This window comes from Artemia sp. Qi Xiang Cuo, chromosome 5, assembly GCF_049724085.1.
Source record: "Artemia sp. Qi Xiang Cuo chromosome 5, ASM4972408v1, whole genome shotgun sequence".
Lineage (NCBI taxonomy): Eukaryota > Metazoa > Arthropoda > Branchiopoda > Anostraca > Artemiidae > Artemia > Artemia sp. Qi Xiang Cuo.
The window spans coordinates 21,247,124-21,270,072 of NC_142798.1; the positions used below are offsets into that span (position 1 = coordinate 21,247,124).

The 22,949-nt window shown below is 35.3% G+C and overlaps 1 protein-coding gene across 6 annotated transcripts in view; it reads right to left on the minus strand.

Moving 5' to 3' along the window:
* MRP (Multidrug-Resistance like Protein 1) overlaps positions 1-22,949 on the minus strand; it is a 175,237-nt gene that overhangs the window by 57,917 nt on the left and 94,371 nt on the right. For all 6 annotated transcript variants that reach the window (XM_089089429.1, XM_089089428.1, XM_089089427.1 and 3 more), the window contains exons 14-18: positions 18,963-19,047; positions 17,580-17,773; positions 15,441-15,617; positions 12,604-12,771; positions 3,001-3,184 (exon numbers count right to left, since the gene is read on the minus strand). In XM_089089429.1, the coding sequence (XP_088945555.1) occupies positions 3,001-3,184; positions 12,604-12,771; positions 15,441-15,617; positions 17,580-17,773; positions 18,963-19,047 (808 nt within the window). The remainder of the gene's footprint in view (positions 1-3,000; positions 3,185-12,603; positions 12,772-15,440; positions 15,618-17,579; positions 17,774-18,962; positions 19,048-22,949) is intronic.

The window sequence follows — 22,949 nt, forward strand, 5'->3', positions numbered from 1 at the left end:
GGGAGGTATTTTATGTGGTAAGAACTTTATATGGAGGGATTTTTCGTGAGGGGAAGGAATTTTACAAGAAGGGGGGGGGGGCTGGAGTTCCTGGCATTATTTAAAAACGATCAAAAATTAAATTAAAAAAAACATATTTTTTCAACTGAAAGTGAGGAGTAGCATCAAAACTTGAAATGAACAGAAATTAGCCCGTATAAGAGGGGGTTGCCCCCTCCTCAATAACTAACTCTTTACACTACTTAATGAAATTAATAACTATCATTTCCTTTGAAATATTAAGTGGGAAAATGGCCCTAGAAGTTGCAGTAACGACATTTTTTGGAACTATTTAATATGCGTGCGATTATTTAAACAATTTGTTTATTATTGTTATCAACAACAACAGCATATGATTATGCTCGAACTAATGATACTGCTGGTAAATAAAATTAAAAGTTCTAGTGCCCTTTTTAAGTAGCCAAGAAAATTGGAGGGCAACTAGGCCCCCTCCCTCGCCCCTTTTTTCTCAAATTCATCCAATCAAAATTTTGAGAAAGCCATTTAGCTAAAAAAAAAGTAAAATTAAAAAGCAAATTTCGTTTTAATTATTCATATACGGTGAGCTAAATTCAAAACCTGCATTAGTTCAAAAACGTTCAGAAATTAAATAAAAAAAAAAAAATTTAACAGAGAGTAAGGAGCGACATTAAAACTTAAAACAGAAATTTTTGCGTATATGAGAGGGGTTGTCCCCTCCTCAACACCACGCTCTTTACGCTAAAGTTTGACTCTTTGTCACAACTCTACTTTTTAAAACATTAAAAACTTTAGCGTAAAGAGCGGGGAGGGGACAGGCTGAGCGGGTTGAGGAGGGGACAGCATCTTTTATATACGGAATAATTTCTGTTTGTTTTAAGTTTTAATGTCGCTCCTTACTTTCTGTTAAAAAAAAACTTTTTTTTTTTTATTTAATTCTGTTAAAGGTCAAACCTTCAACATAAGTTGGTTCAAGTGAAGAAGTTCAACAAGTTGGTACATAAGAAGGTTCAATAACAAACCTAAACATAAATTCAAGACTTGATTATACATTTACCAAAGACTTTGTGTCTTTGAAAATGTTATCGTAGTTTCGGTAAGATTTAGTAAGTTCCAAATGAATGTTTTAAACCAGTCAAAAAGGTACCTTTGAAACTGATATCCAAAATAAATACTCTCGTTTAATGAACAATAAAGAAAGGTTTACGGTTTAAGAAGATTAGCTTTTGAGAGACGATAGTCTTTAACGAAAACACTCATTATTAGTAAACAAAATTGAACATCGTAAAAAATATAATCCTTTATCATAGATTTCACACAGCCATTGAGCTCAGAAAAGTTTGAAAAGGTTTTACAAACTATTTCATACTAATTTCAACAATAAACGTTACACAATGACAACAAAACACTGTTTCAAGTCATTCTCTAATTCTGAAATCATCAAAGAATGTCATAGAATAGTAAGGCTCGAATATGGAGGTAAGTTACAGGAATAACACATAGACAGTGGGTACCGAGGGCTGTCCAGAGAATAAACTCCGTTTATACACAGCGTGAAAAGCAGTGGGAGGAGCACCGTCATCCGCACAACAGCGTAAACGTAGGCTCACCACGTTTCTAGCTGTGTAAAGTGGAGTATCGTACTTGGGCGCAGTTGCTAGAAATAACCTCCAAACATGCGTGCTATAACAGAAAAGCCCGCCAAAGAGGGGATGCGCAGCGTTAGAAGATTTCTTTTGGCAAAAATCCCTCAGCAACCGTAATTAATCATGAATTGGGTGAAGTTTATGGTCCTACCATTATGAGTGAAGGTGTTGCTCGTCAATAGCAACGTTTTTTTAGAGGAAGGACAAACATTCGCGATAAAGACAAGAGGGGGGGAGGGGTAGACCTTCTCTTGTCAGTGACGAATAGGTGAAAAAAGTTGATGAAAACAGTCTTAATAACAGTCGGTTCACAGTCATGGAACTTTCCGATCATTTTCCCGAAATTTCTCAGCCTTAGCTTTTCATATGAAATCAAAGATCAAGGACATCGCAAATACTGCCCTCGTCGGGTGCCGAAACTGCTGACCGAAGACTACAAAACCTAAAGAATGAGATCCGCCACAGACTTTCTCTCTCATTATGACATTGAAGGAAAAGAATTCTTGAAAAGAATTGTTGCTGGCCATTAGACTTGGGTGGCCCATGTGAATACCAAGACAAAATGGCAGTCAATGCAGCGGGGACCGCTTCTCCGAGATAGCCCGTCAAACCCTGCAAGCAAGGAAAGTCATGACAATGGCAAAGAGCTTCAAAAAGCCGTGACAGGTTGACTAAATTCCCAGGTGGCAGATTTTTATGCAGAGGGAATTTCAAAAATTGATGACAAGTACTTGAATTTGTTTGGGCACTATGTGGAAAATAGTGGAATATCCCGATTTTAAATATGATAAAATACTTAATATATAATAAAACTTTTGTATCTCAAGTGGTTTAATTTTTATTTCCTAACGGAGGTTATTCTCTAGACGACGTAATATCCTGCACCATAGCATGCATTTTAAAAAGACAACTCAAACAGATAACTTTCCTAGAAACGTGGAAGCTGTTTCAAACGCTTGCAATATTCATTATCAGCAAAGATAATTCTTGGATTAGGTCTAGTGTTGTGGCTTTACTTGAAAGAACTAAATTTACTATATTAATTGTTAAACATCCACATTTCTGATCGTTCTTTAAAAAAAACTCACTATAAACGCCACGCAATTTTTAATACCTAATATACCCAGAATTACGCCTTTCTGGCAAATTGGGGCCATGTCCCCATCACAAATACCCATTTTTTGTGTCCAAACAACATGCACAATAGCAAAAACTTCTAAGGGGGCGCAGAGTTCTATTAGATATAGGACGAAAATACAAAGCTTGTCATCTCAGATTCTTTTGGAACATTACACCAGCAGTTCCCTCTCCTTGGCAATCAATGCAATTCTCTTACCAGTAACGGTATCCTCTCCTTCTTCTTCTTCATTGAGATGCTCCAGCAAGAATTCAGCAAAATCTCCTTTTTTATCAAGCAACTCTTTATAAGAACCAGCTTCAGAAACGACACCATCTTTAAGTACAATGATTTTATCCGTTTGCGGCAAGAATGTTATTCCATGAGTTACCAAAATTCGAGTCTGTAAGAAAAACAGAAATATCAGATTTTTTTTGCCATCAAGTTAGTTAAACATTATTTTTCCGTTTTAACTCAGAGAAACTGTAAAGTAGCTCTTCCCAACTTCCATGTGAGTGTCAACCAACTCTATGAAGAGTTGGTCGATCTCACCATTCCGAGGGTGTCAAATCAACTACCAAATTGATTTTCAGTTTCTGGAACGGAAAACAATAAATTGATAGCTACTCCGAATTAAAAATAGAAGAATACACGCATACGTTGCATAATTAGTTTTTCAGTTCTACTCTTCTTCCATTGTATTTTCATTAAACTCTATAAATTTTATACCTTTTACGATTATACTATTCGTCTATTCGAAAGCATTCATAATAGGGCAGGATAAAAAGTTTCTGATATACCTAGGAGTTAGTCTCTGCAGTGTCGTTCTCACTACGGCATTGTGGTGACCAGTATAGCCCGTATAATTTAACGTATAACCAGTATAGCCTAAAGATTTGAAGGGATACTTGAGGTTATTATTAATGTGTCAATCTCTAATGCTATCAGTAAATGATAAAATTCTGAAAAAAAGCACTTTCTGTTTACTTTTTTTTTTTTGAGAGAGAGAGAGAGAGAGATTTATTCTAAACCAACAATTTAACATCAGTTTAGCGGCCACCCCAAGAAGTAAAAACTTGTTCAAGGGTGTGGCAAAAATACACTAACATGACAAAACAATAAAAAAAACAACTATATATACACAGTCCCTAAACGGCACCACAAACATTACACCTTAACATTTCCATTAGATTTACTATCATATTCATAATCATAATCATCACCCCCAGGAGCCATAAATATTTACCAATATCTTTATTTAAAAAAAAAACTACTAAAATTCATACTTACTAAAAAGCATCCCTTCGATTACTATCTTAAACGAAGAAATATCACCTATATTTTTATATTTTGATCAAGATGGTTCCAACTTCTGATCCCCCTACGAAGCAAAGAAAACATCGATCGGGCCGAAATAACCTCGCGGAATATTAATCTCTACAGATGACATAGTATCATAATCATGGAGGGAGATCTCAGGTTTGCTAAGCTATCTAAACACGGTAAGTTTATACCCTTTTGAATCCTAAAAATGAATAGAAGTGTATACAACTCCCGTAATCCGGAAGCTGGCAGTATCTTTACACGCTCATACAAGTTTCGTACCGAATCCCGGGGTTGTAGGCCATCTAACAGCCGAACAGGGTTGTTTTGTAGAGCTCGTACTGGCCGAACAATAGAAGGAAATGTTCCAAGCCAAACCCTACTACAATACAATATATATGGATGGATAAGGGAATAATAAAGAAGGCGTATAACAAAAGGAGGAAAAAAATGTTCAAGTTTTCTCATTATACCCAGGTTACGAGACAGAGTTTTACAAACATACTGTACATGGCGCTTGAATGATAAAACTTCATCAATATAAACCCCCACGTACATGGAAGAACACACCCGCTTTAAAGTTCTATACTGCGTTACAATATCCTGAATCCATGGATAAAAATCTGGTGAACGTGAAAAAATAACAAAATTAGTCTTACCCAAATTAATCTTTAACTTTTTTACCCTCAACCAGGAATTTAACCTTTCAACAGTATCGTTCATCGATGTCTGAAGTAATTCTTCTGTCATCGCGGTACTAATAGCAACTGTGCCATCAGCAAATAATGATACCGTCTCATTCTGAGGATTTTTAGCCATAACACTCACATTAAAACAACAAGTTGGGATACAATTAGGCATATCATTAATGAACAATAAAAAAAGAATCGGACCAAGAACTTTAACACCTACCCTGCCCCCCTTGTAATGCGCAAATATATAGTCCACTTCGTGTTTTTCCGTTTCTTGATTTCGGCAACGTTGATTCAGATTACGGGTATTAAGTTGAAACAAGAGTGACGCATGCCACAATGCATGAAAATATTTAATTTTGGTTATACATTTACAGATTAGGGGGGGAGGTTGGGGGTAAAGTAAGCTCAAAGGCTTTAAGAAATTTCTTCCAGGGGTTATCGTATCGGACTAATGGTCCAAGAAGATCGGGAAAAGGCTTATTCAAACGGAAAAACAAAAGCTCTTTTGCCCAGTTTCAGTGACCACATAGGGTTTGCCACGGGATAGTGGCTTTTTCCGTAAATTAAATAAAAAAACAAGTTTTTTAAACTGAAAGTAAGGAGCGACATTAAAACTTAAAGCGAACAGAAATTATTCCGTATATGAAAGGGGCTTTCCCCTCCTCAACGCTTCGCTCAAAGTTTTTTATTGTTTTAAAAAATAAAGTTGTGAGACAGAGTCAAACTTTAGCGTAAAGAGCGAGGCGTTGAGGAGGGGACAGCCCCTTTCATATACGGAATAATTTCTGTTCGTTTTAAGTTTTAATGTTGCTCCTTACTTTCAGTTTAAAAAACTTGTTTTTTTATTTAATTTCTGATCGTTTTTTAGTTAATGCAGCTTTTATTTTGGCTCACCGTCATTGAATAAGTAAACAAAATTTGCATAAAAATTTTACTTTTCTTTTACTAAATGGATGTCTCTAAATTTGGTTATGATGTACTTTACAAATTAACTTACGTAACTAACTTCTATATTCGTATATTTTTCTTCTGGCAAAAAATACAAAGTTGCAGATTTTTGCAGATATGAGCTTGAAACCTATGTAATATGGTTTTCTGATACGCTGAATCTGACGGTGTGATTTTCATTAAAGTTCTTTCACCTGTAGGGGATATTTCTCCCCTCTTTAAAAAATCAGGAAAATTTTCTCAGGCTCGTAGCCTTTGATGAGTAATACTAAACTTAATAAAATTTATATATTTAGAATCAGCATTATAAACACATTCTTTTGATATATTTATTGACATCAAAATTCCGTTTTTAAAAGTTTCGATTACTATTGAGCCGTATCGCTTTTTTTTTTATTGTATTTTTTTTAATACGTATATGTTATTACGTATATGAGGGGGTTCTCCCCTTAGTCAATACCACGCTCTTTACGTTAAAAGTTAAAAAAAATTTTGATTCACAAACCCCTGAATCACAAAGGCCGTTTAATTTTAATAGATAGCTCTTTTGAAAGCACTAAAAAAAACTGTAGCGTAAAGAGCAAGGTATTGACTTGGGGGAGAACCCCCTCACATACGTAATAATTTCTGTTCGTTTTAAGTTCTAATGTTGCTTCTTACTTTCAGTTGAAAAAACTTGTTGTTTTTTTTATTTAATTTCTGATCGTTTTTTAAATAATGCTGGGAAATCCGGCGCCCCCTTCATAGAAATGTCCCTTACCCCAAAGAAACATCCTCCACGGAAAGATTCTCCAGAGTAGCCCCCTCCTCTAGCCCCCCCCCCCCTCCAGAAAAAAATCCTTCCAGAAAAATTCTTTATAAATCCCAAAAACCAAAAAAAAATGATGGCAACTCCGGCGCCCCCTTCATGGCAATTTCCCTTCCCCCATGAAAACTTCCTTCATGGACAGATACTCCAACATAAAAACCCCGACCCACCCCCAACTACCAGAAAAAAACCCTCCTGAAAACTTCTGTATACTTCCCAATAACCAATACTATATGTTGACATTGGGTAAAGTTCATAACTTTTAGCCCTCCCCCTGGGGACTTTGGGAGATTAAGTCATCTTAAAAGACATATTTATCATATTTTCGACCATGCTGAACAAAATGACTATCTCAAAATTTTGATCGGGTGACTTTGGGAAAAAAATAAGCGTGGGAGGGGGCCTAGTTGCCCTCCACTTTTTGGTAACTTAAGTGGAACTAGAACTTTTAATTTCCGTTCCAATGAGCCCTCCCACGATATTCTAGGACCACTGGGCCGATACGATCACCCCTGGAAAAAAAAAAAAAAAAAAAACAAATAAACACGCATCCGCAATCTTTCTTCTGGCTAAAAATGCAAAATTCCACATTTTTGTAGATAGGAGCTTGAAACCTCTACAGTATGGTTCTATGATGCTCTGAAGACGATGGTATGGTTTTCATTAAGGTTTTATAACTTTAAGAGGGTCTTTTCCTCTTTTTTTGAAAATCAGCCAAATTTTCTCAGGTGCGTTAAATTTGATGGGTTGGATTAAACTTGATGAAAGTTATATATTTGAAATCAGCATTGAAATTTGATTCTTTTGATGTATCTATTGGTATCAAAAACCCGCTTTCTAAAGTTTCGGTTACCATTGAGTCGGGTCGCTCCTTACTTACAGTTCGTTACCACGAACTGTTTGATTTTGTAGCACCAAACCAAATCGTGACTGCGGCGTCAGATACAACCTAGTAAAGAATGAAATTGAAACTGAAAATATAAACACGAGTTTTGAACAAAAAACTGTCAAGCGAGGAAAAACCTCCGATCGAAGTAGATTCAGAATGGTAACTATTAATCCGATCAATCTTCCGCGAAGCACGCTTACGGCAATTTGGGATAAAGCCTGAAACTCCACGAAAATGGTTTCTGATCACTGGATTAAATTTGTGCATCATTCGAATAGCCATAGTTGAAAACCCATTTAGGAGAATTACGGTCCCCGAATTTCAGCAACAAGGAGAATCACCATTTCGCATGGGAAGCAGTGATCTATTTCTTTTTATTGTCCGTTTTTTTCGTTTTCTTTTCTTTTTTTTGTCATCTATGGATAAAAATTGACCAAAGAAGCCGATAGTACTACATGAATTGGCAACTAAAACTGATAGAGGCGGTTGAGGTATTTTTGGTAAGTTTTTGCATAATTTTCCATTATTTTTGGGGTTTTCTTTTATGATAATAACAACTTCTATTCCTCTAATTGCTCTAAGGCCAAGGTAATACAAAATGAAAAATGTAATTCTAATTAATACATACTGCAGAAACAAAAACATTACACAAATAACAAAAAAAAATCTATTTCCGTATACCATTGCTAGCCTGAGAAATTCTCCGAACCTTTCACAGATACAAAAATACCGGCGACTCTATACTTGCCGGCCATCACTTATCAAAAGCTACCCTTTCTATACATTTCCCTTCGCAGTTCACTCAATTTTTCACACTCACAAATCATGTGACCAACACTCAATACCAAACCGCCACACAGAGGGCAAAAGTAAAAACCGTCCTAGTTTATTTGCTACTTGGGATAATATAGCATTATGGAAGACGTGTCACTAGAACTAAGCCCTTATATGCTAATGGTACTCCTCTGGTCAGACACGTATTTTCACTTTTTATTATTTTTTACTGTTTCTTATTTTCACTTTTTCGTATTTTCACGTATCTTCACTTTTTTTTTCAGTAAAGTGCAAATTATGTTCTGGCCCTGGGAATGCATAGTGGTTTTGAGCCCAACTTATGTTAATTTGTAGAACATAATTTCCACTTTACTGAAAAAAACACAAATGAATGTGAATTGTCAGTTTATTATACATATACTGATATTTAGCAATCAAAATGTTAATATTATTTGATTTATTAAAGTTATAAAAGTAAAAACATTTATATTTTTTTCAGTAAAGTGCAAATTATGTTCCTGGCCTTGGGAAGGCATATAGGTTTTGAGCCCAACTCATGTTAATTTCTGCTCGTTTTTAGTTTGACTTGGTTATTTATTGAATTTCTGTTCGTTTTGGGTTTCATTTATTTATCGATGCTGATTTGTGGTAGTTTCACGCTTGGTAGATTATTTGATTTTATTTTTGCTCATTTTTGGTTTAATGGAGTTCTTTACTTTTCTTTGAGAAACTTATTTTGTGGAAAAAGTATTCTTTAAATTAATTTCTGTTCGTTTTATATTGACATAGTCTTTCCAGGGAAAAGAAAATAATACTTTAAATCTTTTTTTTTAAGACTTTATAGTTTGACCTGCTATTTATATGCTGGAGAAAAATTTTCTGTAATTTTTTACAACATACACCCTTTTAAAAATCTGGACACAAATAGTAGTGTTTAATTTAGTTTCATACCTCCTCTAGTTGACCTGAAATAGAAAACTTGATACCACTCGCAAAAAAAAATCTGAAAAAATAAAAAAAAAATCCCCAAAAAAATATTCTTGGTTAACCTTCTTAAAACCACAGGCGGGCGTGCATTGTTTGCCTCTCATTACAGGCAATCTAACAGTCTTATGTCAATTTTAAATTCTTGGTCAACATGATGCCTGAGACTCTAGGCAAGCATGCCATTCCAGAAACTAACCTGACAAGTATGTGTCCAATAAAAGAGTCATGCATACTCCCGCCATTTACCCGTACAGCCCACCCCGCCATTTAAACATTTGCCTCTCAATTACTTGAACTATCTGTCTTGGCTTTTCTCTGTCTACAATTAGCCATGTATTGATGCAACCATATGCAACCTACTGCAAAATACTTGACAACTTAAATTCAACAACTTACACTTACACTTACACTATTTTGATTTGGTTAAATTTTAAGAGCAGAAGTAGCCCCAAAACTTTGAACATAATACCCTCAGTCGTTCTTGGGAATTATCATTAACAATGTGCATTTTGATTTAATCTTAAGGCATCATTTAATTTTTAAACATAATGTGAAATTGGGTGGGTGGGCGTGGGAGGAGGATTAGTTGCCCTCCAATAACTTTCGGCTATTAAAAAGGGTATCATCCCTTTCTATTTTCAATCGAATGAGCCCTTTTCGAAGTTCCTACGACAACTCCTTCGATACGAAGTGCCCTGGTCTAAACAACAACAACAACAACAACAAAAAATAAATTATACACACATCGATCTTTAATATAAAAATGTCAAGCCTTCCAATCATTCTATACTACTAAAACGGGCACTAGAGCCTTTCGATTTCCAATCGAATGAACCCTTTTTGATTTTCTACGACAACGCTTTCTATAAACACCTTATATACCCCCAGGGCATAAATTACAACCCTTACCCTAAGGGCTGTTAGGGTAGTTGTCATCCTCTAAGACCTAATTTCCAGAAATTTCAACTATGTTAAACAAAATGGCTATCTCAAAATTTTGATTGGATGTGTTTGGGGAAATGGTGGGCGTGAGAGGGACGTTAGTCGCTCTCCAATCACTTTCAACAATTAAAAAAGGCAACAGCCCTTTTAATTTCCAATCAAATGAGCCCTTTTGAAGTTTCTACGACAACGCTTTCAATAAAACCTTATATGCCCCCAGGGCATAACTTACAACCCTTACCATAAGGGCTGGGGGGGGGGGGGTATCATCCTCCAAGACCTAATTTCCAGAACTTTCTACTACGTTGAACAAAATGGCTATCTGAAAATTTTGATCGGATGTGTTCGGAGGAATGGTGGGCGTGAGAGGGGGGTTAGTTACCCTCAAATCACTTTCGAATATTAAAAAGGGCACTAGACCTTTGAATTTCACTAGACCTTTGAAACAACAACAACAACAACAAAAATCATACATTAAACCCACATCGATCTTTACTATAAAAATTTCAAGCCTTCCAATCACTTTTGACTATTAAAAAGGGCACTAGCCCTCTCCATTTCTAATTGAATGAGCCCCTTTGAAGTTTTTATGACAACTCTATCTATAAAAACCTTTTATGCCCCCAGGGCATAACTTACAACCTTTGCCCTTGGGGCTCTGGGGGGGTTTGTCATCCTTAAATACATAATTTCCAGAACTGTCAACTACGTTGAACAAAGTGGCTATCTTTAAACTTTGACTAAATGTTTTTGGGGAAATGGTGGGCGTGAGAGGGGGTTAATTACTCTCCACTCACTTTCGACTGTTAAAAAGGGCAATTTCAACGACAACTCTATCTATATAAACCTTATATGCCCCCAGGGCATAACTTACAACCCTTGCACTGAGGGCTCTGAGGGGGGTTATCATCATAAAAGACCTAATTTCCAGAAGTTTCAATTATTTTGCTCAAAATGGATATCTCAAAATTTTGATTGGATGTGTTTGGGGAAAAGATAGGCGTGAGAGGGGGTTAGTTGCCCTTCAATCACTTTCGAATATTAAAAAGGCCACTAGCCCTTTCAATTTCCAATTGAATCAGCCCTTTTTGAAGTTTCTACAACATCGCTTTCTATAAAAAACCTTATATGCCCCCAGGGCACAACTTATAAACCTTGCCCTGAAGACTGTGGGGGGGGGGGGGTGTCTTGCTCAAAGGTATAATTTCATAAGCTTTAAACTGCGTGGAACAAAATGGCTATCTCAAAATGTTAATTGGATGGGTTTGGGAAAATGGTGGGCGTGGAAGGGGTGTCAGTTGCCTTCCAATCACTTTTGACTATTAAAAAGGGCACTAGCCATTTCAATTTCCAATCGAATGAGCCCTTTTTGAAGTTTGTACGACAACGCGTTCTATAAAAACCTTATATACCCCCAGGGCCTAACTTACAACCCTTGCCCTGAGGGCTATGGGGGGGGGGGCTGTCAACCTCAAAGACCAAATTTCCAGAACTTAAAACTACATTGAATAAAATGGCTATCTCAAAATTTTGATTGGATGTTTTGGGGGAAAAGGCGGGCGTGAGAGGGGGGGTTAGTTGCTCTCTAATCACTTTCGACTATTAAAAAGGTCACAAGCCCTTTGAATTTCCAATCAAATGAGCCCTTTTTTGAAGTTTCTACGTAAACGCTTTCTATAAAAAAAAACTTGTATGCCCCCAGGGCATAACTTACAGCCCTTGCCCCGAGGGCTGTGGGGGAGTGTCCTCCTCAAAACATAGTTTCTATCTCGAAATCAACTACGTCGAACAAAATGGATATTTCATAATTTTTATTGGATGTGTTTTGGAAAATGGTGGGTGTATAAAGGGTACTAATCGGCTTCCAATCACTTTCGACTACAAAAAAGGGCACAAGCCACTCCAATCTCTAATTGAATGAGCCCTTTTCGAAGTTTCTACGACAACTTCTTCGATACGAAGTGCCCTGGTCTAAAGGAAAAAATAATACATTGTGCCAACATCGTTCTTACATGCCCCCAGGGCATAACTTAAAACCCTTGCCCTGAGGGTTATGGGGGAGTGTCCTCCTCAAAAACATATTTTCTATCTGGAAATCAACTATGCTGAACTAAGTGGCTATCTCAAAATTTTGATTGGATGTGTTTGGGGAAATGGTGGGAGTGGAAGGGGTGTTAGTTGCCTTCCAATCGCTTTCGACTATTAAAAAGGGCACTAGCCACTCCAATTTCCAATCGAATGAGCCCTTTTCGAAGTTTCTACAACAACTCCTTCGATACAAAGTGCCCTGGTATGGAAAAAAAAATAATACATTCTGCCAACATAGTTCTTTACTTAGGCAGCGCGATTGCGCTGCCTATGATAATACGTTTTTTTAATACTATCAAAATTACAACAATTACTAACACAAAACAAAATGCATGTGCTTAACTAATAATAGGAAAAAAGAAAAATACCTTCTTGTGAAGCATGCCTTTAGGACCGATGACGTTATCAAAAATATGTCGTCCTACATGAGTATCCACTGCTGATAGAGGATCATCCATCAAATAAATGTCAGAATCGCTATAAACAGCTCTGGCAAGACTAACACGCTGCTTCTGGCCTCCACTCAGGTTAATGCCCTGAAATACAAATAACTCAATAAAGATCATAATATATAAGACAGAAAATTAGTCTTAATGTACCTACTTACAAAACAAAGTTTTAGTAGATCAATAATCTATCATTAGCTAAAACGAGGTAAATCCTATACAAAGACATCATATTACTAAGAAGCCCGTGTCCGGGGGGGGGGGGTTAGGGGTTTGAACCTCCCCCTCCCCCCCCCCCAGAAAAATGTTTGTCTGACTCGTAAAAACGTAACAAAATGAGTATAAATCAATTTTTGGTGTGCTTTTTACAGTTGTTTTTGAACCCCCCCCCCAAAAAAAAAAAATCCTGGATACGTCCTGATTACCAGACATCAAAACGCTGTTTTATGGGATCTTAATCTTTTCTTCGGTAAAGTCATTGAAAACAGACACGAATGACATCAGTGTTTCCCTACATTCTAGACATTTCTTGCCTAATTTTTTGTGTAACCCACCCTTTCTAAGGTAACTTCACTGAAATTTGTAGTAAAGTAATACGCTGTCTTTAGTCCTATCATAGTATGAATTTCACCATTGAACTACAACTAGATTCTACAATGAATATTGTTTGGGGCTTGTTGGAGAAATAAAGAGCAAGTAAAGAAGTAATGCTGAAGAGCAGGTTCCTTCTTAGAGCCTTCTAAAAAGCAAGTAAAGAAGTAGAGGGTTAAAACAAAAGTGACGCATGACAAAATGGCTAGAAATTCTACATTTTTTGCTATATATTTGCACGTTAGGGGGAGGGGTGGGGGTAAAGTATAGTGGAAGCGCCTCCAAAAAGAGTTAACTACAAATTTTCTGCATATTTTGAAGCAAGAATTTGTTTTCTTAAAATGCTTTCTTTTCAATAGCCCCAACTGTAGGCTAATACCCATATTGTTCAAACTGTTTTAAACAATCGGCTCGTGATATTCCCTTAATCTACAATGTAGGCTGCTACCTTGATTTTAATAATACGCTTCCTTTAGAAGTGGTTATACACTACTTCTTTAATTGCTCTTTATTTCCCCAAACAGTCACTGCCTAGATGTTTAAACCAAAAGCATTGTATTTAGTAATTCAAATTTAAAACAAACAGAAATTGCTGTGAGAGGCGAGTCTCTTGACTTGCGCATTGAATAGAGCTTTAAGCACCTTATGTATTACTTATTATTATTATTTATTTAACTTTTTTCCTGCCATTTTGTGCCACAAAACAACAGTTTTGACCCGACTTGGGCAAAAAGGCTATGAAGCGAAATTCTTAGAAGACCAATCAGTTTGGATATGTTATATACATAGGCTTCGAGCTTCTAAGACAGAAGCACCATATGGTGTTGCCTTCGTCCCTAATTATATATTTAGACCTCAGCTCTACCCCTGCCTCCAGCGGAACCCGGGGTATCAAGAAGGAGCTGCCAACCATTCCTCTAATTTACCGCTGCTACGATGTTCTCCCACTCAGGCTGGAAGGGCATGCAGACTTTTCAGATTTCGTTGGGGTGGTCTGCAAGACCAGCAGGCTAACATATAAATTATTCATACAGAATGAACGGAAGGCTGACAGTCAGGTAGCGTTGCATAGTTGCACACCAACGATTTTTTTTGGGGGGGGAGGGGGTCAGGACTCCTTTTTTGTTGGAGATTGTATGAGGCCTCAAAAAATGTATTTTTGGGGACCCAAATTTTACAAACTGTCATGAAAGTTTGAAGCTTTCAGATCTATATGGAGAGGAGATTCATCTCCTAGAACCAATCGTTTGGAAGGTATTTGAACTAAGTCTGCAATATTGATGCCAAGGAGAATATAAATTATAGTATTCACACGCTTACTTGCACGAACTTGGAAGAACTGGAGGGCGGAGAGTTCCACCCGGAGCAATATTTGCCAAACGACCTCCCTCCCATCTTGAAATATAGACATGACGACCAGAAAGCTAGTTTTTTTTACATTTTTATCAAGAGTGAGAGTATTTGGATGGGCTCTTATGCACAAGTAAAAGTTTAAGGCATGGACCTTGGGGTGTTTGACGACACGTTTCCTAATATTCTGGATAACCCTGTAGATACAAATCAAATGTAAGTAAATAACGATATTGAAACCACAAGACGAAGAGAGATTATCCTATTTACGGGGCAGTCCCCCAAACTTATCTGCGTCACTCTCTCTTTGCATTAAGACTTGATTTATGCTTTACGGAGAGTTTAATTAATATTTATCACAAGATGACGTTTTAGGGAAAAGAGAGCCTACGTCATATAATTCGCATAATCTCTGTTCGTTTTGTGTTTTGAAGATGCTCTTTATTTGAGGCTCCGGAGTTTATCATTTAGAACAAAAACATTAACTTTAATCTTAATGTAAAAGAGAAATCTAACTGCAATAGAACTTGAAACTGTTCAAATTTGATACCAGGCAATAATCAGTTATACTTAATAATTTTGCAAAAATGACTGTATTATCCAAGTTGTATTCGAGCATTGCCATAAGACTGCAAATTTTATTCTCTACGGGAAACAGGCGTATTATGTATTAGCTACAGCTATCATTAAGCACTATCATGTTAATTTGTCAACTGACATCAACTCAGAAGCTGGATAATTATTGAATTAAACTAATTAGTGGAACGCAGCACGGCATAGTAATAATTTCTTTTTTCTTCAGTTTTTATTAATGCTACCTTTTCACCAATTTCTGTGTTATCTCCAGCAGGAAGTATATCAAAATCTGGGCGTAGGGCGCAAGAATCGATGACCTGATTGTACCTTGACTCCTCCTCCGCTCCTCCAAAAATGATATTTTGCCTCAGAATTGCATTCTGAATCCAAGCTTGCTGGGGGACATAAGCTATGCTTCCCTGAAATAAAAACATGTTAACTCTAACCAAAAATTACGTGTAATAATGTGCATAAGCGCAAGTGCCAAAATAAAAATAAAAATTGTAATCCATAAATAATTTGTATAAATATCTAGCCAATTTTGTCAAAAAACGATATTTCGCCAGTAACCTTGACCTTGCTACCAGGGTGTCCCGAGGCTTATTTTATTTGGGAGGGGGGATCTCCGTAAATTTTAACGAATCGCTAACTGATTTATACCGAATTTCCTTCAGAAATCTAGAATTTTGCCAAATTTCAGTCGATTTTCCTAATTTCAGCCGATTTTCAAAATTTTCGCCTTCGCCGAAAATTTTACCGAATTTCAAAAAAGTTTGGGGGAGCGGCGCGCCCCTCTCCCCCCTCGGGACGCCCCTGCTTGCTATGACATGGATACAAATGTAAAGTTTTATTACCGATTAGTAAGTTCTTTTATAAGGAATTATAGAGCCCAAAAACTTGTCTATTCACCCAAAAATGGTCCTATTCCCTGTTTCAATGGTCCTATGCCCCCAGATGTCATATCCTTGTATAATATATCAGACAAGAACGCTGAAATGATTAGTACAATGAACGAGAATAATTGCTGTGGTTAAGGAACGACACAAGGTTAGTACTTGGTTCAGTGCGGAATCAGAATTTAGGTAGGGTTGCTTCCTATCCTCATTTAATCATTACTCGTATCTCGGTGCTGACTGACTTTGTTCTAAGGCGCACAGCAAAGGCTATTTGAGCACAAGGTGCTAAATAAGAAGTTTAAAGAAATCAAATAATTAAAGAAAAAAATTGAAAAATTAAATAAATTTTATTGAATTATTAAATGGGAAGACGTAACTCGACTTAGATTACTAAGAGGATTTGAATGCTTAGATATAAGTATTGGGGAGGTGAATAAATGTGTAGATTTTGAAAGTCCAGGGAACAAGAATAGGTTTGAAAATTAATGCTAAGAAGACTAAATCCTTTGGATTAAAAGTGGATAAAGATGAAGCGGTGACATTAGGAAACAAGAGGATTAATTGGGTGGATAGCTTCACTTACCTGGGTAGTATTTAATAGTAAAGATGGTAGATGTAGTGAAGGTGTTAACAGTAGAATAGCCATGGCATAAGGCATTTTTCTGTGTTTGGGAAAAATATTGTAAAAAACAAAGATATGCCTTAGAGCCAAGATTGGAATAAAAGGCATGATAGTGGTCAGAACTAGCTGTAAGAAATAGGCGCTACAAAAGATTAATTAAAATATGCTAGATGTCGTCGACAGCTGAGAAATGTGGTCCTATCTCACTTTCGAGAATTATAATCAAAGAAAGGTCATAATGGTTGGAACACGTTTTATGGACCAAGGACAGTATATTGCCAAAAATCACACTTTTTGGAAATTCAGCTAAGGCTAAACAAAAAGTAGGATGTCCTCGAATGAAGTGGGAAGAGGTCATTCTTCTAAAAGACTATAATGGAAGCAGGAAATTCATAGGAGGGAGTAAAGAGTTAGAATCCGAGCTGAATGGGATGGAGCAACAGCGTACTCAGCTGTGCTGGCTTCAGGTAGTGCGATAAGCTATCAGTAGCAGCAGTTCCGGTAGTATATATATATATATATATATGTATATATATATATATATATATATATATATATATATATATATATATATATATATATATATATATATATATATATATATATATATATATATATATACACGTGTAAAGCATATATATTTTGTCGACCGGATGCGTTTTTTTAAACAATATATCAGTACAATTAAAACTCGCAATTTTAAAACTAATCAAATGGAGATATTTCTGAATACAATAATCGATATAGACGAAAGAATTTTCTTGCCATGACTCTTAACCTATGTCCTCCAGAAAGCTAGTCTGGAAAAGATAATGCACAAAATCAGGGGTATATGAAGAGAGTCTTAAGATTTGGATTTATACCTTGGTGTTTACTTTTCCACTAAGTTTGTCCATTTCTCCAAGAACGGCCGATATGAGAGAAGATTTTCCCGATCCAACCATTCCCACAACAGCAACGAGACTTCCTTCTTCTACCTCAAAACTGATGTTCTTCAGCACCGGTTTTTCATCTACACCCCAGGAAAATGATCCATCTTTCACTACAATAGGGTTTTCTGCAAAGGACAGATCAGTTAATAAAAAGCTATGTTTCAAAGAAAAATTTGGTAAGGCAATTAGAGGTTCTAACAGTAAAGCGAATAAAGCAACAAGTAAATTTTAAAGACAGTAAATTGTAGAAGAATTGAATGTTGAAGAAGTGGATTGAATGTTTCGGCTATATCTCCAGTATCCGTCCTTAGCAAAGTATAAAGATAACATTCATCTCACAATAAAAGTCCTACAGTCTTTTTTTTAACGCTAGCTAATAAAATAGTAAAAATAATTTTTACAGATCAGAAAAAAAAGTTTTTCTTCGGTATATCGTTTTCTGAGTGGCCAGATTATTCTTTCAAGGGTTTACTTAAGATTTTGCAAATGGTGGGGCATTAAACATAATGATGAAAGGTCGATTAATCTTCTGGAATATGTTGGCAGCTGGTTTTCAAAACAGTTTCAAGAAGGGTGTAAAAGAACGGTTACGAAAAGGTGGAAAATTAGGAACATAAAAAGCCGAATGCAAATGTCGACCGAGTACGAGGCCAAACAAACCCGGGTCGTCTATTCGCCATCGCCTATTGGCGAATGACTGCTGTAGTTTACGCAGAATGTTCAAAAGGAGGATAGTATAGCTCCTAAATCAAGAAGACATCAAAATGGCTACCCCACGATTTTAACTGAGACTATCACATCATGGTAACAGCCACAGCTTAAAAAATTTAAATAAAAAACTTATATAAAAGAATCACACTTTATGGAAAAATTTGATCTATATCCACCAGTAAACACTTCTTTATACCCCCTCGCTAGCTTATCTAGAATCAAATTGAACAAAAATTAATAACACTCCACAGTATTGTATGATTGGTCTTATATATTTGCAAGTGCATATTTGCAGTATTTATACTAAGGCCCAAACATTTGCTACCTGAACAGACGCCAAAAAAAAGGAAAAATAATTAAAATGAGTCTACATAAAAATTTTAAGGATCTCCTTGTATATTTTTAAAGGGAACTCTTTTAAATTCTTCCATTTAAATGTTCCTATCTCATAGAACACCATCACGCATATTCTAAAGCAGGATTATGAAATTCCTAAATTAGAGACAGTAAATTGGCAAGCCCAAAATATTAACTGAAATGAAAATCTCAAAGGCTTATGGCAAAATTTCAAAATAAGAAAGAAATAAAGATAAAATCACTTACGTTCATCTGGATCATGTGTGACGGCATCTGGATTGAGCTCCTCAGCATTCATAAATTTATTCATTCTTTTCAGAGACACAGAAGCCTAAATAAATTAGTCGAATGAATTAGCAAATCGATTAGTAAATAATAATTACTATATTTTAGTGTTAATATAATACAATAATTTAATATAATGTTTTTTTTTAAATGTCGATGTTCAACTATTATTCTTAAAATTTTAAAAACTATTTCAATAATTGTTACTTGTTGCAATGTCAGCAAGAAATGGCAGTAGGAGAGAGCTAAGGTAATGAACTGCCAAATATGCTATTCAAGTTTTACCATAATTTTGTCTTCTTTCGCAAAAATTATGTGAAAAAAAAGTCAGTTTAATCCTTTATAATGGGCTCTATAAAGTTTTCATGAAAAAGTTATAAATAAAGACAAAATTGAGATACACACATAATTGGGAACAAATCACATTGACCTTTACTATAGGCAACGTTATAGCGTTGCCTCTAATAGAAGGTGAGGAACATCTAATTAAGAGTTTAACTTATTGAAATTCTACTGTTTCTACTTGGTTTAATTAATATAAATGTTCGTTCATTAGATCATAGAAATATCCTGTCATTAAGTAGTAATAGCAATTTATTATAAAAAAAAAACAAAAAACAGAGACAAAATCAATTGGTAGCACACCAAAAGCGTCGCTTTCGAGGGTGTCCTACTAACAAAAATAAATAAATAAAAAAAATAGAAGAAAAAAAAAAAACAAGTGTAATCTATAATAAGCGGAAGGGTGAAACCGTGTACCGAAAAATAAACTTACATAAATAAACAATACACAATAAAACAACACAATATCATGATCCCGAAGCAATAAGAAAAAACTCTGTTTCGAAGGTATAATTACCAAGCAATTAGGAAAAGTAGCTAGTCTTACTCAGGCTAGAACACCGATTTAAGACATGGCAAGTAATACACGATGAAGATCCATACTATGATAGGTTAAAAAACTGTTTCAATTATAAAATGACTCATCAAAACCCAGACTACAATCACTTTCAAGCTTCCTTTGGAATTATTTGGGTTTATGGCCTCTTCTAAAGGAAATACAATGCCATCAAAATTCTTACTTTATAATATGCAGAAAAATCATTTTAGATGGATATTCTAGGTTGCTTTTTATTATGAATGGTAGGGTAGGTAGGGGAAGAAGAGTGGTTAGGGGAGGTTAAGGTTGGTTGGGACGCCGGGTGGGATGGAGACTGGATTTGTTATTATTATTGTTTGTTTGAGTTATCTAATTATTTGATTTATTAGGTAAATAGGTATTTGGACTTTCACGCGTCGGCAAACCCCCATACGTCGGCGAAAATGTTTGTTATATATTTGTAATTGTTAAAAATGAAAATTTGAATATAAACTTACACTTTAATTCGCGTTTTGTCCACTGTATTTTTAGTACTGTATTGCATTGTATTTTTGTATTTTTTTTTATTTATGTATTTTGTATTTTTAAGCAGAACAACAGGAAAATTTTTATACAAGACAGTGGAACGCAATTTTAAATGAATATTTCGACCCTATATCCAAGGGCCGTACTCAGCAAAACAAAAGAAGATAAACCAATATAAAAGAAACTCACATTAAAGTTCGATCATTAAAACTGAAAAAATTTTTGTCTTTTTTTAATTTTCAAAACAACCCTAACATCATTACTTCAAGTAAGTTCAACCAGGACTGGTACACCAAGCGAAGTGGAAAAAGACAATTCAATCAAATGGAACAAAAATACTTACAGACAAGCTCTTAAAGCTAATCTCGCCTTCTTGGCAGTCAGCCTAGAAGGTCTATCCGTAACAGGTTGAGTGTAATTATTTACTGGTTTTTTAATATAATTAGTTAAATCATTTCTAATTAAATTTGTATATAGGGCATTAAGCGAATATTCCCCCAAATCTCTATTCAAAGAAATATTACTGTTCATTTTGATTTTAATTTCAATTGCCTCTCGAACAACCTGTTTTGAAATTAAAATTAAAATAAACAGTAATATTTCTTTAAATAGAGATTTGGGGGAATATTCGCTTAATGCCTTATATACAAATTTAATTAGAAATGTTTTAACTAATTATATTTAAAAAGCTATAAATAATTCCACTCAACCTGTTACGGATAGACCTTCTAGGCTGGCTGCCAGGAAGGCGAGATTAGCTTTAAGAGCTTGTCTGTGAGTATTTTTTTTTTCATTTGAATCAATTGTCTATTTCCACTTCGCTTGGTGTACCAGTCCTGGTTGAACTTCCTTGAAATAATGATGCAAAGGTTGTTTTGAAAATTAAAAAAGAAAAAATTTCAGTTTTAATGATCGAACTTTAATGTGAGTTTCTTTTATATTGTTTTTTTTTTTCGTTTGTTTTGCTGAGGACGGTTCTTGGATATAGGGTCGAAATATTAATTTGAAAGTTGGGTTCCACGGTCTTTCATAAAAATTTCCCTGTTGTTCTACTTATTGTTTATGATGGAAAGGCAGTGTGGTCTTCGTCGCTATTTATATTGTATTTTTATTATGGTCAGTATTTTCTCCATAGGCTCGTGTTTGAAATATTTGCGTATTAAAACATTCGGAAAAAACCTGACCAATAATTTCACAAATAAATCATTTCAATTCAAAAGGGAACCACTACCCTTCCCCCCTTTAATAGTGTTTGATTGTGTTTATACGTCCAAACTGAATAACAAAAATAGTCTTTGTAAATCTTGTACAAATACGAAACAGTATTTGCAAATCTTGACTGAAAAAGAGACTGATGGCGATTAATACTATAAATATTTAAGATACAGGAACAAAGAAAATATTAACATTGGATAACATATTATTCGAAAATTAATATATATAGCAGGAAAACATAGACTAAAGTAAAAGCGATCTAGAATATGTATTCAACATGATTTTTCTGCATATTATAAAGTTAAAACTTGTTATTATACTGTCTACTTCAGAAGAGACCACGCACAAGAAAATGATCCTTTCTGTTGGGTAAAATTCAAGTGTTATCCACGAATTTAAGCCTTGTTTTTAAGACTTGGAACAAAACGTTGATCTATAAACATATTTATTCTAAACATTCAGATTATTCGTAATTAAGAATGACGAGAAGCTTTAGACATGATGTTCATTAATTTTTCGTAGGGTCAAAGAAGATTTAAACCAAACAAATAATCATAATGAAAAAACATCTTTGATAACAATAAATGTCTTGGAGGTATGTTTTCTATGCTGATTACAAAAATTTAAAATTCCTAGAGTTTAAAATTACCGATAAAAAATTAGTAGCATAAGAAAATTTGCAAAAAGAAGCAGCCCCAGTGAAAGCAAACTTGATAAGAAGTGCAATGTTAAATTCAACATGTCAGAGAGACCTCCAGTGAAAGTTTCAAGCCTTAATCTCTGATAGGAATCTCTAAAACAAAATTAAAATTTTAGTGCCTTTTTTCAGTAACAAAAGAGTAATTGTTTTTTACTATTTTGATTTTTTGCCGTAAAACAACAATATTGTCCCCAATAGGGCCAAAAGACTATCATTAATCATAAATTATTCAGATTTAACATAGTATTACTCACACTCTCAGGAAAATGTAAGTTAAAATTCAGCGCAAAGAGCATGCGGCTTATATCCGCCTCGTATATAAATAACTTTGTAATTTTTTAATTTTAACGTGGCACTGTACTTTTATTTTAGAAAACTATAGATGCACTGATGCCCAACGCTTGATGCACTAGACGAGAACAACCCGTGTTCGAAGACAAGTTGTTCGCGGCTCGGTGGGTTCGAACACGGGTTGTTCTCGTCTAGTGCATCAAGCGTTGTGCATCAGTGCATCTAGTGCATCAAACACGGAGTTGAAACTTCGAACCCGCTGAAACTAGACGAAAAACTGGAAAATTGAAACTAGACGAGAACAATCCGTGTTCGAACCCGCTGAGCCTGAAAACGC